The sequence below is a fragment of the Betta splendens genome, chromosome 7 (genome assembly GCF_900634795.4).
Source record: "Betta splendens chromosome 7, fBetSpl5.4, whole genome shotgun sequence".
Classification (NCBI taxonomy): Eukaryota; Metazoa; Chordata; class Actinopteri; order Anabantiformes; family Osphronemidae; genus Betta; species Betta splendens.
The window spans coordinates 4,960,044-4,976,730 of record NC_040887.2 but is presented as its reverse complement, the minus strand read 5'-3'; the positions used below and the strand labels follow the sequence as shown (position 1 = coordinate 4,976,730).

Here is a 16,687-nt window from a genome sequence, read left to right as displayed (position 1 = left end):
CCCCGACAACAAGAACAGAGGCGGTGAGGCTTACGTTGTGCTCTTGCAGATGGTAGCAAATGGAAGAAGACGGAGAAGGTGAACTCCTCCCAGTCTTTCTACCAGCTCCAGGGCTTGAATCCTGGCTCTCATTACCGTCTACGCTTCACCTACAGCAACACCACCTTCTGGGATACTGAAGTAAAGACAGCAGGGACAGGTACTAAGAGGCTGCTGCCTTCATTCATCCTCCTGTCTTTCATCCCCCCTGCTCTCTCCTCTGGGTTTCCCATATCTAAATATAAAAGCCTACAAAGACTGTCTTGCAGTTCTCCCATCTGCTTGTGAAGTGCTTTCAAAGACGTCTGTGAACAGCGAGCCTGCTTAGTCATACGAGATGATCCATTACTTGTGTTTGTTTGTGGCGTTTTGTTGTATTCTTTAATTCCCTGGTGAAATGCCACCCTGTACGAAAACATAGTGCTGAGACTCAACTCCCTCTTTCATCAATGTATCTGTTCTTGATTCATCATATCTCTCTTCTTATAACTACACACTGTTTTGCGTAACTCAAACAAGCGTACTCCCTTTTTTCCTGCTTCCTCCCGTATAAAGAAGTGATGGAGAAGCAGCAGAGTTTTGCAACCCAAGGCTGGTTTATTGGCGTTGTCAGTGCCGTCGTCCTGCTCCTGCTGATTCTGCTCATCCTCTGCTTCATCAAGAGAAGTAAAGGGGGGAAGTACTCCGGTGAGTGCTGCCACTGTTGGACGTTTAGAAATCATTTTCGCACTGCAGAGGGTAAAACCCCAAAGCCTGAGTGTAAACAGTTTAGTGTGGAACAACTGCTGTGAAACGCTCTATAAAAGCGTTGTGGGTCACATTGACCCATCTGGAGCCATAAAGCTGTCTGACAGTGAAAATGACACTGCTGTAGGAAAAGGAGTTACAGGAATGCATCCAGCAAATGAGATTATCTGACTGGAAAAGGAGACTAGAATTGCAGCAGGTTTAAACCACTCCCCGAACATCTCTCTGGAATCCACACAGCGGCTCCAACACCAAATAACTGGCTGGTCTCACTTGGCCAACATGTATCCTTCACATCAAACGTGTAGAGAGTAAGAGCTGTAAGCTTGGCTCACTTACTTTAATAATAAAAGTAAAACGTTCTGCCCTGAAAGGAGCTGCGCCGTAAATGCATGAGCACAAAGCTGAGGAAACGTGTCCTGCAGGCCCTTTGTCTGATCAGAGAATAGCAGCATCCTCCTCACAAGGGAGAAACCAGTGGCTGCCTTCACCTCCTCTAAAAGCAAGGACTCATTGATTAAGAGATTCCAACCACACCCGCTGGGATTACCCCTTTTATTTATATGCTCTGGAATGACAACAGTACCATTGATTGTGATAGATGTGGAATTAGGCCCGAGATCTACAAAAAAAAGCTGTTAAACTCCCTAAATCCAGAGACAGCGCTCACAGACTATGCAGCTATTTCTGTCCTTTATTCGCAGCCTTGGTGTTAACGCCACGTCTGACAGGATGTCATTATTAAAGTCTGAGACGCTGGCTTACAGGGAGCCATGCAGTCGAGATCTTACAGATATTAAAAGTCCAATAATCTCTCTTCCAGTGAAAGATAAGGAAGAAGGTCCGATGGACTCAGAAGCGCGGCCCATGAAGGATGAGACCTTCGGAGAGTACAGGTTTGTCTCCTGAATGCTCTTGAATCCAGTGGGAAGGTTGCATTTTAATCCTAACTCCTCGCAGCCCTGTTTCCCTCTGCACTGTTTGGACTTCCTGCACTTTCTCCTAACCCTTCTCCTGTCCCTCTTCTCCCCAATGCCTGACCCGCTATGCAGATCTCTAGAAAGGTATGCTGGAACAGTCCACTGCCAGTGACTAACAAAATACCTGGTTTCTTTTCAAATGCATTCACTAACCATATAGTTCCAGCATTTTCAGCTGCCGCTTTGTCATAATTCAGCTTTAAATCATTTTATCTCACCGAGTACATTTGCATTGAATTATTCCATGCCCATAGTATCTTGCCTTTGACTGTGACCTCTCGCGTGCTCCAGCGACCTGGAGGAGAAGCGCACGGCCAGCCTGCCGTCGCTGTGCGAGGAGAGCAAGCTGTGCAGCGCGGACAACCTGGACTTTAACGGCAGCAGCGCCGTCACCACGGAGCTCAACATGGACGAGTCGCTGGTCAGCCAGTTCAGCCGGCCCAGCGACGGCCTGCCGGACAGCTCGCCGCTCACCCCGGCCACCAACGGCGTGCCCAACGCGGTCGCCATCCTCGATTAACCCGGCGCCGCAGGCCAAAACACGGCTACACACACGTGCCCGTACACCTTCGCTCCCCACTGACTCGCTGATCTGTACTTTGACGACTAATACACAATCAACTTGCGATTCAGGTGCGCGTTGCTGTCATCTGATCAACTGGACTATTTTGACCAAAGGAGTGTCCAAACTAGTGGACAAGTAAATACAAGTCTGACTCGCGTGAAGATGCCCTTTGACCCCCTTTACCCTCTTTTACTGTATCTGTGTCGTTTACAACAAATCTAACTGATGTTAATCTTTCAGCCTTTCTCTTAGATGCCAACTCTACAGAAGGATGAACTCTGAATGTTGTACAGTTAGAAGCGTCAGGTGGACTGTAGGTTGGTCCTGCTGATACGCAGAGTTGTACAGTGACGGTGGAGGATGATGGTAGAGCCTAATGTAGGGACATTTTGAAACTTAGATATTTATCATGTCTCATATTAATTCACACATGGTTTTGTAAGTCTGACGCCATTCGATGTCTCATTGTATTTGCCAGTGACATTTTTTTCTTACAAACGTGCTTGAAAACACAAAGCGTCTTTTTTTCTTTGTTAATTGCAATCTTTATTTTTTTATCATTGTTTTGACATCTTTTTCTACACTATTTATACATTACCCGTGACTTCACTTCACTGACATAATTCAAGGATGTTTTCACTGAAACTAAGGGGAGCCAAGTTTCTTACGATAATTAGGATTCAATAGGGAACTTGATGTGAAAATGCTGCGAAGCATCTGGTGTATATAGCTGCGTCTACATCTACCTATTTAGCCATAATACAGTATTATAGACATGTACATGATCCTTATAAGTTCCTGTGCCTGCTGGGTCTGCATAGAGCACCAGATTGATGTCATTTTCTCGCCTTCCCACCAGAAGTGTAACGTCAAGACTGGAAATGATATTGTAATTCATGTCGAGACCAATGTGTAGCTTTCTGTATCTGTCTTTGTCTCTTTCTACACTGTATTAAAATCATTGTCGTCTCTAATTAACAATCTTTTCATACCTGTCCATCTCATCCAACGAAGCAGTATTTATGTCTATTTAAAGATTAGTAAGTGGAGTCTCAGCGCTCCAGTTTTATTTTCAGCCCCTCATCAATGCAAGTTGACATTGCAGGTGTAATCATTGCCAGTTGAAAGAGAATAAAAGCAAACAGCTGGTATTTGCATCAAACACAGAGAATGTATTCTTTCCAGAGTTGGGCAGACAATGTTTTCACATGCTAATGATTTCAACAATCCAAGCTACAAGGTACAAGAGATAAATGTGGTTATGACTTGTAAAGACCTTTTATTTCCACTGAATGTAAATATAACCTTCCAAGATTGTTTTGATGAACTCACCTGTGTTTGATATAAAAAATGTGAAAAATGTGCAGGTTTGAAACCACGTCATTTTAAAATGTTGCAAGTTGTACGTTTTCTCCTTTGTACGATTGCTATGAATTCAGATCTTCTGTTTTTGACAAATGACTGCAGCGAGATTTGGCTGTTTTATCGAACGTAGCTTATAGTTGAAAAAAAGGGGGGGGGGGGGGGGGGGGGGTTGACAAAATCCACATTGCTCTGTAGATGTTTACAAACATTTGAAATTTTGAAAATCCAAAAAAAATGTACATTAGTGTCATTTAGTGATCGTAGTAAGTTGCATTCCAACCGAAGCTAGGTTCATGCTCATGACCATCCATAGCAGTGCAGTGAATATCTGTGGTGTTTTCTGATGCAGTTCTGAGAGGCAGGGATGTTTGTGCACACCACAGGGAGCACCTATATGCAACAGTGCTGTCTCAGCTCTCCCGACTCAAATAAAAGCTTGACACTGGCCAAATATCACCAGACAAACCCTGAGGTAAAGATTATGGGATGTCTACAACGGCTGGTGCAACTGAAGGAAGTGTGTATAAGCTCCCTGTGGTCGATTATACAATCACACTCAGGATAAATAAAGCTTTTAGAAAAAATCTATTTTCATACTGGAGCAATGAATGACACAAAATATGCCAATATTCTAACTTGACTATCTGCTGCTAAACATCTGTGTTTGTCAGTGTTCAGGGCAAATGTTAGCTTTGGATGAGGAATGAGTGTACACACACAGATACTCACTCGACTGCCACTTTCTCTTTGCTTTTCATGTGTCAGGGGGGACGCTGGGGGACACTGGCCTTTGCTTTACCTCTGTTCTTTCCCCCATTTTTATAGTTAAACGATAAAATCCCAGAATAAAAAGAGAAAACCAGACAGGTTTTAATTTAACAATGTCTGAGTGGGAAAGGAGGGCCATGAGAAAACGGGGGTGGAAAGAGGGGAGGAGGGAGGATGTGATACTACCGAGGTGTAGATGTGTGGGCTGCACTGTTGGTATCCATATGTACCAATGGTGCCAACCATCATATGGGGCCAATATAACTGTAACTGCATTATGAATCTACCACTGTAACTGGATATATGACTGAAAAATAAAGTATGTGGAAGAATCTGTACCAAAGCCAGGGTCCGTTCTGTTTCATTAATATCTACCTAATGTTATTTATTAAAAATCAGGATTCACACTGCATTTCATAAAAATAATATATATCATGACAGAAAGTCAGCGGGATGTAGTGTTGAACTGATGGAAGTAGGCTTTGGTAGGTTTGTTGGTGTATAGTTCCTTGTTCAGATACTCCTGACTGGGGCAAACAGAGACACATCATTAGATCACTCTCCTGTAATACTTTACATGCAGATATTGGCTGAGCTGTATGTGTATGTGCTGTATGCGCTCACTGTGCCTGCTGCTCTCTGGCCAGGTGCATGTTGCAGTGGTCCAGCTGCATCCTCCTCTCCCTCCTCAGCTGTGCTGCTCTCATTTCCTCCTCCTCTGCTTTTCTTGACTGCTTCAGAAGCTGCAGGTTCCAAGCTGCATCGTGGACCTTCTCAGCCTCACGTTGTCTCTGAGGATGATCGTGGGAATAAATGAGTCAATCCTTAACAGAGGTGGTTGCAAGTTATCATATATTATGTCATATTATGTCAAATGTCAACCACTGGGACCAGTCAGTCAGCTGTCATCACCAGCAACCCCCCAGTATAGAGATTGAGTAAGAGTAATCATATTCATAGTACATATGCTTAGATTTTTAAAACTAAAACTGTGAAAATGTGTAGATGGGTGTTGCCCTGGGTTTTAATGGTGAATCCAGTACTTGTCTCTCCAGGCGCTGTGCTTCCTGTTCCCTACGAATGGCGCTCAGCTGCTCTGGTTGCATGCCCTTCCATCTGTCAGCCAGTACCAAGGGTGGCCTCCCTCCTCCCTCGGCTCTCTGCGCTGCCTCTGCACACTCCGTCATCATGTCGGATGTCAGTGTGTGCTGCACCTCTGCGAGGTTTTCCCGATACTCCCTCCTGTGCTGCTCCTTCATTTTCTCTGCTCGCTCTGCAGCCTGTGGGGACCGGACTGTGGTGAGGCCACAACATTGATCCACAGGCACCTCATTGATCATTTCTTTAATTATTATTAGAATGGCTTGCATTTTAAAAACCCTGTCTTCTTACATGTTGAGCATACAGATGGGAGACAGCCATTTGAAGAATGCCCCCTGAGAGCCATTCAGTCAGTTGCATTTGCTCAGGCGTCATGTATGCATGTGAGTGGTTATTAGAAAAACCACATAACTGCTGTGAAAAATACCATGACCTGAAGGATTTATAACGATGTCTCCCAACTGAGGATTCAGTCAAGTGCATTCAGGCAAATGAGGGGTGGGCTTTTAGAAACAGACAGGCCCCAAGCGTACATCAAACAGTTGAACCATCCATGCTGCATGTTACCTACTAATATAATATCTGCCTTCCTGCAGCAAGTGTGTACACGCATCACTTGACGTTTTCAATTAGCAATTTTAATTTCAAAATCCCACCTGAGAACAACATGCCACAGCTTGAATCCCCCACTGGATTTTTCCTTTGAGCTTTCACATCAGCAGGTGGTGTGTGAGCGTCTGTGTGTCCATCTGTGTTTGCATGTGTGTGTAACCGTACCAGAGCTTGATTGTAGTTGTCGAGGGCGAGGCGTGCAGCTTTCTTACACTCCTCCTCCAGTGCAGCTTGGTGAACATCCATTAGGTCCTGATGCATCAGCTCTTTGCTCTGGAGCGTCTCTGTGACACATAGGGGTCGGAAATCACCCTTTGTGTGTTTGCTGCAACATGTTGTCCATCAGCCATTGTAAAGAGTGCTTCAGTGACATACTCCGTACATAACGGCTCTCTGGAATCAGTATCCATCAATGCCACCTGGCAATAAAGGCTGTGCGTAGGCGTGTGTGATTGTTTGTGCAGGAAGCCATGAAGTAAGCGTGTGATTTTCAGGGGCTTTAGCATACAGTGTGTCAGCTCATCAGTGAGCAGTGTGTGTGTGTGTGTGTGGGGGGGGTGTGTGTGTGCGTGCTTGTGTTTGTCTCTTTTCACCTCTATGCTTGATTCTCATGAGCCTCCTCTCATTGTCCTCCTTCTGTGCTCGCAGATCTCGTTCTGTGTTTGTCATTTGTTCTCTTCTCAGCTGTTCCGCTCCAATTCCCTCCCCCTGGACATAAAACAGGGGCACAGTAGTTCATGGCATTGTTTATTTAAACATTTGAATGAAACGGATGAGCTAATTGTCACAGAGAGCCTACCTGGAAGATTTGCATACTGGCAGGGCCTAGCTCAGCCTCTGGCATTGTGACTGTGACTGCCCCCTTCAGGTCAGCCTGAAGATCAGCATCACGAGAGTCATCAGCACGCTGATGGGTGGCCCAGTACTGGGTCAAGTCAGTGTGCAAGGCTGCTCGCTTCTCTTTTTCATTAATGTCTTGCTGCAGCAGCAGTTGATCGTGATATTGTCTCAGCTTATCTGCAAAGTTATCAAAATAAATAAACTGTAATTACACGAGCTAACACATTCAATCCGGAAGGAAGATAGATGGATGTATGTATGGATGGATGGATGGATAGGGGAAGGCTTGAGAACAAAACACATACTGTAAATCCAGGAGATATATACACACTAAGCTTACCCAAAGCATTGTCACGTTGTCTCTCTGCGAGCTCCTGATGTTTTCTCTCTTGGGCTTGCTGATTCAGAGCATCAAGGTCGAGGCCCATCACGCGGAGACGGGTGTTGAAGATCCGGGCCTTGCGGGCTTTCTCTGCAGACCGCCGCCTCTCCACAGCCATGTCCATGGACTGGTCTAAGGGCAGATCCACTTTGTACATTTTCACAGTGAGCTGGAGAGATGACACAACAAACGTTCTGCCATGAAAATGTGTTTAAAAACCTAAATGTAATTAGTGCTGATTATGGTAGTAAAGGATAGTTACAGGTGTAGTTAGTGAAAGGAAAATTTAAAACTATATCTACCACTAGTCCCACTAATAGGCTGTTGAATTGAATGTCTCAATTTGATTACAGCTCAAATCTCAGGGGTTATTGGTCTAATAAAACAAACACATATGAAATTAGGCTTTTCTTGTTACAGATTGTAAAGCGATTTAAACCATACCTCAGAAAACGAAGCTGCTCTGCTGCTCTAGTGCTGTGTATTTGAATACGCTTGGTAACCATAGTAACCATGCAACACACGAGGCTGTTACGAAACAAATAATATACTGGAAAGATCTGTTTAACGTGCACATTAAGCGTGTTGAATTTCTCTTTATTTATTACTCGCGTTAGTATCAATTCTTCTAATGTTATTAGAGTCAGTTAACGCAACACAACTCTGTTCCAAAAACGGCAACTTCGTCTCGCGAGAAGCTGTGAGACTTTGCGTCTCGCGCGCTTCGAGTTTTCCTGTCGGATAGTAAAATGGCGCATTGTTTTTGCAACTGTGTCTCGGTTGTATGATTGCGATTATGAAGGCGTTTGGATTAGCAAAACAATAGCTGCTGCATAATGTGACTTGTGCATAGGCCAGCAGTATCTCGAACATAGAGGTTTATTCATTCGCTTTCATGTTTCGTGTTTGAGATTCCATAAATCCTGGTTGTTAGCATTAGTTAGCTAACATTTTACTAGCAAGCTAATTCACTGTGCATTTACTCCCTCAAAGCGGCGACTTAGACAAAGATGGGTTATTTAAAACTGATAGAAATAGAAAACTTCAAGTCCTATAAAGGAAGGCAGATTATTGGACCTTTCCACAAGTTCACTGCAATCATCGGACCCAATGGATCCGGTATGTTTCTATACTCAGTACTTATTAGCGGCTATTACCAACTGTTTTCTAGCAATTCAGCTAGCATTGGCTAACAGTAAACACAGTAGGAATACCGTACTGTACATATAGGTTTTACCTCTAATTGCATGCATAGATGTATTTGAAGCCGATCGTATAGATTATTGTGGTTGTTACGGTGTCTGTCTTGTTTTAATGTTTTTGTTTTATAATGTTCGTGTACTCTACAAATTTGTGTGCATCGCTTAGTTTCTTGTTACGTAAATTACACATGTCTTTTGTGAAGGTTTTATTTTACACCATTTTGAACATAGACACAGAATGTTATGTTCAATATGCATTTGCATCATTAAAGTTGTTTCCTATTTATATGGTCTGAATGATTTCCATGAGGACCTTTATGTACCATAGTAAAATCTCAGTGCTGTCATTTCAGGCAAATCCAACCTTATGGATGCCATTAGCTTTGTGTTGGCGGAGAAAACTAGTAACCTGCGTGTGAAAACTCTGAAGGATCTAATCCACGGAGCACCTGTGGGCAAACCAGCTGCCAACAGAGCATTTGTCAGTATGGTGTACCAGGAGGATAACGGAGAAGAACGCTCCTTTACAAGGGTCATCATTGGTAGGAAACACCAGTTATAATAGGATGTGTGATTTTTCTATTTGTTTATCTCATTGAAATGGAAATATGTTGGTCTAATGTTATTTATTAGCAGCTGTTCAGTTTCTGTATTGTATACAACAGTTTCTCTGTCTACGCTTAAACCTCCTTTTTATTAATCTACATCAGGTGCCTCCTCTGAGTATCGTATTAACAACAAAGTGGTGGGCTTACCTGAGTACAGTGAAGAGCTAGAAAAGCTTGGCATCCTGATCAAGGCTAGAAACTTTCTGGTCTTTCAGGTAAGATTAAATTCCTTAAATGTTGTCTAAGACAAATGCATCTATGAGTTTTTTGTTAATTATTCGTCTGTACTAAGCCACACGTTGTGTTGTATGAAGTTGTGTATAGACACTTTTTCTTACATATCAGCATAAACAGAATGTTCAAGTTAGAAGTCTAATTGTGTTAATACCTATGCACTTTGTGAGGTAAACAATTATTATGTTCATGCAGCTGTAATAAAGGTGTTTTATTCTAATAATGGCATTGTTAAACCACAATTCTCTTCACGCCTTATTTTCCCCCTAGGGAGCTGTGGAGTCTATTGCCATGAAGAATCCCAAGGAGCGTACAGCACTGTTTGAGGAGATCTCTCGTTCTGGAGAGCTGGCTCAGGAATATGACCGCAGGAAGAAAGAGATGGTGAAAGCAGAGGAGGACACACAATTTAATTACCATCGCAAGAAAAACATTGCTGCTGAGCGCAAAGAGGCCAAGCAAGAGAAAGAGGAGGTTTGCCTTTTGTTCAGATATCTCTGCAATTTCAAGTAGATCTTTGAAATTGATCTACATAGCTCTATGTATTGAAATTGTGCCTGGGTCAGTGATTATTCTAAATGTAATAATCTTTGGCATTTGTGTCACTACATTTTTCTACCAGGCTGAGCGCTATCAGCGTCTGAAGGACGAAGTGGCTAGGGCTAGTGTTCAGTTACAGCTCTTTAAATTGTATCACAATGAAACAGAAATTGAGAAGCTGAACAAAGAGCTAGGCCAGAGGAACAAAGAGATTGATAAAGACCGTCGAAAAATGGACCATGTGGAGGAGGAGTTAAAGGACAAGAAGAAGGAACTAGGCAGGCTGATGAGGGAGCAACAGACTATTGAAAAAGAAATCAAGTAAGTGATTATAACCTTCCTATAGATACTTTAATGTACATTTTAAATACTGGCCCATTTAAAAGCTGGACTTTGTTAATCGCATCTTTCTTTTAACAGAGAGAAAGACTCTGAGTTGAACCAAAAGAGGCCACAGTATATCAAGGCAAAAGAGAACACTGCTCACAAAATCAAGAAGCTAGAGGCAGCACGCAAGTCATTGCAAAATGCACAGAAGATGTACAAGAAGCGCAAGGCAGACATGGATGAGCTAGACAAAGAGATGAGGGCGGTGGAGGTGGCAAAACATGAATTTGAGGAGCGCATGGAAGAGGAAGCACAGAGCCAGGGCCAGGACCTCACCCTAGAGGAAAACCAGGTCTGAAATGCCACCTTGTTATTTCTAGGTTCCTGTTCTTTTTGGTGTCAAATTTCCTTTACAGGACTTAAATTAGGTTTATGCTTAGAAAACTTAAATATAATCTGTATTTAGTATTGTTCAAGCCAAAAGTTGTATTTCTGTCTCTGCAAATATTTACTAATATACAAACACATCCCACAATTATTTGCCTGACTGATCAAGATGCAGTTAGTGGTTTTACAATAATATAACAGCATTTGCAGATTTTTTTTTTCTTAAGTCTGTAATCTATTTCTTTACATGACCATACTTAATTCTCTCTACCTCTATTATTTTAGGTCAAGCAGTACCATCGTCTAAAGGAGGAGGCCAGTAAAAGAGCTGCTACACTGGCACAGGAGCTAGAGAAGTTCAACCGTGACCAGAAGGCTGACCAGGATCGCCTTGACCTGGAGGAGAGGAAGAAAGTGGAGACAGAGGTAAAAAAAAGATAATTATGTCAGTTTTATCTGTGCCTGAATTAAAATTGAATTATTTTAAACATGTACAACCATATTTCATTTTGTTCTCCAGGCCAAAATTAAACAGAAGATTCGTGAAATTGAAGAAAACCAGAAACGTATTGAGAAATTAGAGGATTATATTACCACCAGCAGGTATGCAGCTCTTACGTTTACGTTGTTTATTTAGTGCTAAGAACAGTAAATTTATATTAAATAAGTGTTGACATGATTTACCTTCATTTACATCTTTTGCCTTTTTGTGCCTTAGGCAGTCACTAGATGAGCAGAAACGCATGGAGGAGGAGCTGACTGAAGAGGTGGAGATGGCCAAGAGGAGGATTGATGAAATCAACATGGAGCTTAATCAGGTACACAAAAAAACATGTTTATGCTCAGGAACTGACCTGGACATTACATATCTGAATATAAATGACTATTACTCAAGGCATTTTTAAATATGGATGTGACAGTAGAAAAGTGATTGCTGTGACTGTAATCAGTGCTGTTATGCATAGTACTGTAGTCCTAGTGCTGCAGCGTCTATGGCTAATATTATGTGCTACATGTATGGATGACAAGTAAAAAAGTCTGTAACAAATCAAATGTAGGTAATGGAACAGTTGGGAGATGCCAGAATTGACAGACAGGAAAACAGTCGTCAGCAGCGCAAGGCTGAGATCATGGAGAGTATCAAAAGACTTTACCCTGGCTCTGTGGTAAGTTCACTGTTATATTAGTTAATAATTTTATTCCTGCATTGGTGTTTTTGGTTTCAACTTAGCAAAAACATGCTGCTCTTTGTCTTTCTATAGTACGGTCGACTCATTGACCTGTGCCAGCCTACTCAGAAGAAGTATCAGATTGCTGTGACCAAAGTGTTGGGCAAGAACATGGATGCCATTATTGTGGACTCTGAGAAGACCGGGAGAGATTGTATTCAGTACATCAAGGAGCAGAGAGGAGAGCCTGAGACTTTCCTTCCTCTCGACTACCTGGAGGTGAATATCAGAAAACTTAGAATACATCAGTGTAGTTGTATTTGTGGACAGAACTATCAAAATTTTCTAAACACATAGAAGACTAGGTACACAGGCACAGAAAATGTCAGTTTAGTTTTCCCTGAAATATTTTAACATTTTTCTAATACTCTTTCTTAACAAAGGTGAAACCAACTGATGAGAAACTGAGAGAACTACGAGGAGCTAAGTTGGTGATTGATGTTATTCGATATGAGCCTCCACACATCAAGAAAGCCCTGCAGTATGCATGCGGCAACGCCCTGGTCTGTGAGAATGTTGAAGATGCACGAAGGATTGCCTTTGGAGGGCCATACAGGCACAAGGTACTTATAATGACAAAATGTTAACATTTAACTTATGTTGTCGATGTTTTGTTCACAGTAAATGGGCTCTGTCAGAACCTGGTTGTTTAGTAACAACCCAGCAATTACCTAACCTGATCTTGTCTGACTATCTCTAGACGGTAGCCTTGGACGGTACTCTGTTCCAGAAGTCTGGAGTAATCTCTGGAGGAGCCAGTGACCTAAAGGCCAAGGCCAGACGCTGGGATGAGAAAGCAGTGGATAAGCTCAAAGAAAAGAAAGAAAAACTCACTGATGAACTCAAGGTATTGTGATTATTTTGATATTTGAGATATTTGTTTTTCCTTATGTGGCGAAGTGCTGCTCTTATACAGCTAATAACTAGAAAGCTCAAAGCATGTTGTTGCTCTTCAGTTCTCTGGAATGTAGCTTAACAACGATTTCAAGTCATTTCTGCTGAATGTCAATATTTGTAGGAGCAAATGAAAGCCAAGAGGAAAGAAGCAGAGCTGCGTCAGGTGCAGTCTCAGGCTCACGGTCTGCAGATGAGACTCAAGTACTCCCAGAGTGACTTGGAACAGACAAAAACCCGCCACCTCTCTCTCAACATGCAGGTACCTCCTCACTACAGTTCACTGTTTTCTTCTTGCTTTCAACTAATGTAATTTGTGGCTTGAAACCATTTTATTTCTGTCCTGCAGGAGAAATCCAAGTTAGAGAGTGAACTGGCAAACTTTGGCCCTCGAATCAACGACATTAAGAGGATCATCCATTCTCGTGAGAGGGAGATCACAGACCTGAGAGACCGCATGAATCTGGTGAGACATGCACAATAATTAATGTTCATTGTTCAAGACTATGTGGCAAAGAAAAAATAACCAAGATTCTTCTGATGTTCAGGTGGAGGATGAGGTGTTTGTGGAATTCTGCAAGGAGATTGGAGTAAGGAACATCAGAGAATTTGAAGAAGAGAAGGTCAAGAGGCAAAATGAGATTGCGAAGAAGCGGTGAGTGCTGTAATTTAGCATGCAACAGTTCGGGACTGGACAAGTTTCTCCATGTTGTTCCAGGCACAGAATTACTGTGGAAGTCTGATGTAACATCTATCATTTTGCTTTAGTCTTGAGTTTGAGACGCAGAAGACCCGTCTGGGTATCCAGTTGGACTATGAGAAGAACCAGCTGAAGGAGGATCAGGAGAAAGTCATGATGTGGGAACAGACTGTGAAGAAAGATGAGGCTGAAATAGAACGGCTTAAGAAGGTCAAAATGAATAAAATATGAACAGTTCTTCCCTTTATGTTTTGACATGTATGTAAATCTCGTGTGTGTGTGTGTGTGTGTGTGTGTGTGTGTGTGTGTGTGTGTGTGTGTGTGTGTGTGTGTGTGTGTGTGTGTGTGTGTGTGTGTGTGTGTGTGTGTGTGTGTGTGTGTGTGTGTGTGTGTGTGTGTGTGTGTGTGTGTGTGTGTGTGTGTGTGTGTGTGTGTGTGTGTGTGTGTGTGTGTGTGTGTGTGTGTGTGTGTGTGTGTGTGTGTATATTCTTTTTTTAGGAGGAGCACAGACACATGAAAATCATTGACGAGACAATGGCCCAGCTGCAGGACCTAAAGAACCAGCACCTTACCAAGAAATCTGAAGTCAATGATAAGAACCACGAGATGGAAGAAATCCGCAAAAAACTGGGTGGTGCCAACAAGTCAGTAGCTGCAGAAATGCACATCGACCCAGATGATTCTTATGTCACAAGAAAAGTATTCCTTTAGTTCCTTCAAATGTTGGTGTTGTACTTTTCAGGGAGTTGACCCAGCTCCAGAAGGAGGTGACCGCCATCGAGACCAAACTCGAGCAGAAGCGCAGTGACCGTCACAACTTGCTGCAAGCGTGTAAAATGCAGGATATAAGGTTGCCTCTTCGTTCGGGAACAATGGATGACATCAGCCAGGGAGAAGTAAGCACATACTCAAACATACAGGCTCTAGGTTTACACACAGTAATTAAAGCTTGCTCTCATATCTTATGTTTTATTGTTCCAGGGGAGCTCCCAGACAGAAGACTCTAGCAGCCAGCGGACATCGAGCAGTGTTCTTGCTAAAGAGGCTCTCATAGAGATTGACTACAGCATTCTAGCTGAAGACCTTAAGGTAGCTTGCCAAAAGATGCAGAACCCCTTTAACCTCTTTCCCTGATTTTATTTTAACATGTCACTAGCTTCGTAGGAAAGATAATTCATCCACAGTTCACAGAGTCATTCATTTGTTGTAATTCTCCCACAGGATGCGCTGTCAGAGGAAGAGATTAAAGCTGAGACAAACACACTGCAACAGCGTCTGAATGAGCAGCAGAGCATTTTACAGAGAATCAGTGCACCCAACATGAAGGCCATGGAGAAGCTTGAGAGCGTCAGGGACAAGTTCCAAGAGACCAGTGACGGTGAGATGACAGGATTATGGATTGTCACTTTACAGTAACTTTCCAGGCCTCCATGTATCATCCCAGCATTACCTCTGTGTGACCCTGTAGTTCTCTATCTTTGTTTCAGAGTTTGAGGCTGCCCGTAAAAGAGCCAAGAAGGCCAAGCAGGCATTTGAGCAGATCAAGAAGGAGAGATTTGATCGATTCAACACTTGCTTCGAGTCTGTGGCCACTAACATTGATGAGATCTATAAGGCCCTTTCACGTAACAGCAGTGCACAGGTTTGTTTAAAGATTGTTTTTTATACTCACATGTGAATGCAGTACACACAAATCACCAGTCATAAGCTTTTAATCTGAACCAATGTTTTACCACTGAGTAGGCTTTCCTGGGCCCAGAAAACCCAGAAGAGCCATACCTGGATGGCATCAACTACAATTGTGTGGCTCCAGGAAAAAGGTTCCGACCCATGGACAACTTGTCTGGAGGAGAGAAGACGGTTGCGGCTCTGGCTTTGCTATTTGCTATCCACAGGTAAAACAAGCAAAGAGTAAAGAAGTCTCATGCATTCTTGACTTTTTTGAGGTTGTATGTTTACGTCATGTCTCCTGCTTATCCTTAGCTACAAACCTGCACCTTTCTTTGTCCTGGATGAAATTGACGCAGCTCTGGACAACACTAACATTGGAAAGGTCTGTTCTGAAATGAAATTGGGTCAAGGTTTTTATCATTAGTATATGTAATCAAATCCAGCCATTATTTTGAATAGCAGTTTCTCACATTAATGCTTTTTTCCGTTTGATGTTATTAGGTGGCTAATTACATCAAAGACCAGTCTGTGGAGAACTTCCAGGCCATTGTCATTTCTCTGAAGGAGGAGTTCTACACCAAGGCAGACTCACTCATTGGCGTTTATCCAGAGGTGTGTTTCTTAATCAGAATCAAATGTTATCAAGGAAAATAAAACACGCAGAAAACACAGCAGTAATTAACTGATTTCATTGTCTTTCATCCACAGCAAGGAGACTGTGTCATCAGTAAAGTTCTCACCTTTGACCTGTCTCAGTATCCTGATGCCAACCCAAACCCGAACGAATAGAACACGGCCCTCCCAACGCCTTGGCAAGTTGGATCCATTAGGTCCTACCTGTTATTTCCTGTTGTTTTTATGTTTTTGTTTTCTTTCCTCAATACCTAGATTAGTGCATTAGTGAGGTCTTTTTTGTTGTGGGGAGGTTGTTCACTATAAATTGACAACCAATGTATGTACATTTATGCACACCAGTCATTTGACAATTGGCCTTAGGCGATCGATTATAGTAATCACTAAAAGACAAGTTTAACCTAGTGGCGAAATGAGGGAGAAGAGCCTTTTTAATGTACCGCATTTGTATCATGATAATAATGCTAAGTTTACCTGGATTATGTTTCTTTTTGTTGTCTGAACTTTTATATGATATGACCTAAAACCTTTGCTTTGCCCGCTGTTGTGTGTATTAAGATGTAATTACATTTTCATATGTACCTTCTTTTTTTAAAGCATTGATGCATTCCTGTGTGTAATCGCTAAGTGAAGCACTGGTTTGCTGCAGCTAGTAGTGCTATAAAAATGTCAAAACCTTTGTCATAAATGGATGAACATTGATATCACGTATCGGTAACCTTTTTATTCCCTAGCTTATTTCTGAATTAGTTGTAGATGAATGATAAAGTCATCACAATTTTCAGCCAATTCTGTTTTATTGATCAATTTGCTTCCAAAAATAAAAATTGAATTATTTAAGCTCTTTTTATTTGTTTACATGT

General features: G+C 42.3%; 3 protein-coding genes across 4 annotated transcripts in view; 2 read left to right on the top strand and 1 right to left on the bottom strand.

Moving 5' to 3' along the window:
- The window catches only part of l1cama (L1 cell adhesion molecule, paralog a), a 29,655-nt gene extending 25,801 nt beyond the window's left edge, over positions 1-3,854 (top strand). The window contains exons 25-29 of one of the 2 annotated variants that reach the window (XM_029155580.3): positions 50-199; positions 595-726; positions 1,610-1,682; positions 1,839-1,850; positions 2,058-3,854. In XM_029155580.3, the coding sequence (XP_029011413.1) occupies positions 50-199; positions 595-726; positions 1,610-1,682; positions 1,839-1,850; positions 2,058-2,286 (596 nt within the window). In that variant the 3' untranslated portion in view covers positions 2,287-3,854. The remainder of the gene's footprint in view (positions 1-49; positions 200-594; positions 727-1,609; positions 1,683-1,838; positions 1,851-2,057) is intronic. The other variant, XM_029155581.3, reaches the window with a different exon arrangement.
- A 359-nt stretch (positions 3,855-4,213) lies between these two features.
- ribc1 (RIB43A domain with coiled-coils 1) lies at positions 4,214-8,074 on the bottom strand. Its single transcript, XM_029155583.3, has 8 exons — positions 7,844-8,074; positions 7,358-7,568; positions 6,977-7,194; positions 6,771-6,885; positions 6,343-6,461; positions 5,508-5,744; positions 5,089-5,255; positions 4,214-4,991 (listed from the first exon to the last, which is right to left on the bottom strand). The coding sequence occupies exons 2-8, from the start codon at positions 7,554-7,556 to the stop codon at positions 4,910-4,912; spliced, it is 1,137 nt and encodes a 378-aa protein (XP_029011416.1). The 5' UTR covers positions 7,557-7,568; positions 7,844-8,074; the 3' UTR covers positions 4,214-4,909.
- A 43-nt stretch (positions 8,075-8,117) lies between these two features.
- smc1a (structural maintenance of chromosomes 1A) lies at positions 8,118-16,670 on the top strand. Its single transcript, XM_029155582.3, has 26 exons — positions 8,118-8,518; positions 8,955-9,143; positions 9,312-9,424; positions 9,714-9,917; positions 10,066-10,304; positions 10,404-10,662; positions 10,983-11,123; positions 11,218-11,300; positions 11,416-11,515; positions 11,756-11,863; positions 11,960-12,145; positions 12,310-12,489; positions 12,627-12,773; positions 12,945-13,082; positions 13,170-13,286; positions 13,369-13,475; positions 13,589-13,730; positions 14,019-14,164; positions 14,263-14,416; positions 14,502-14,609; positions 14,742-14,898; positions 15,008-15,162; positions 15,264-15,415; positions 15,504-15,573; positions 15,693-15,803; positions 15,900-16,670. The coding sequence occupies exons 1-26, from the start codon at positions 8,410-8,412 to the stop codon at positions 15,978-15,980; spliced, it is 3,696 nt and encodes a 1,231-aa protein (XP_029011415.1). The 5' UTR covers positions 8,118-8,409; the 3' UTR covers positions 15,981-16,670.
- The last annotated feature ends 17 nt before the right edge of the window (positions 16,671-16,687 follow it).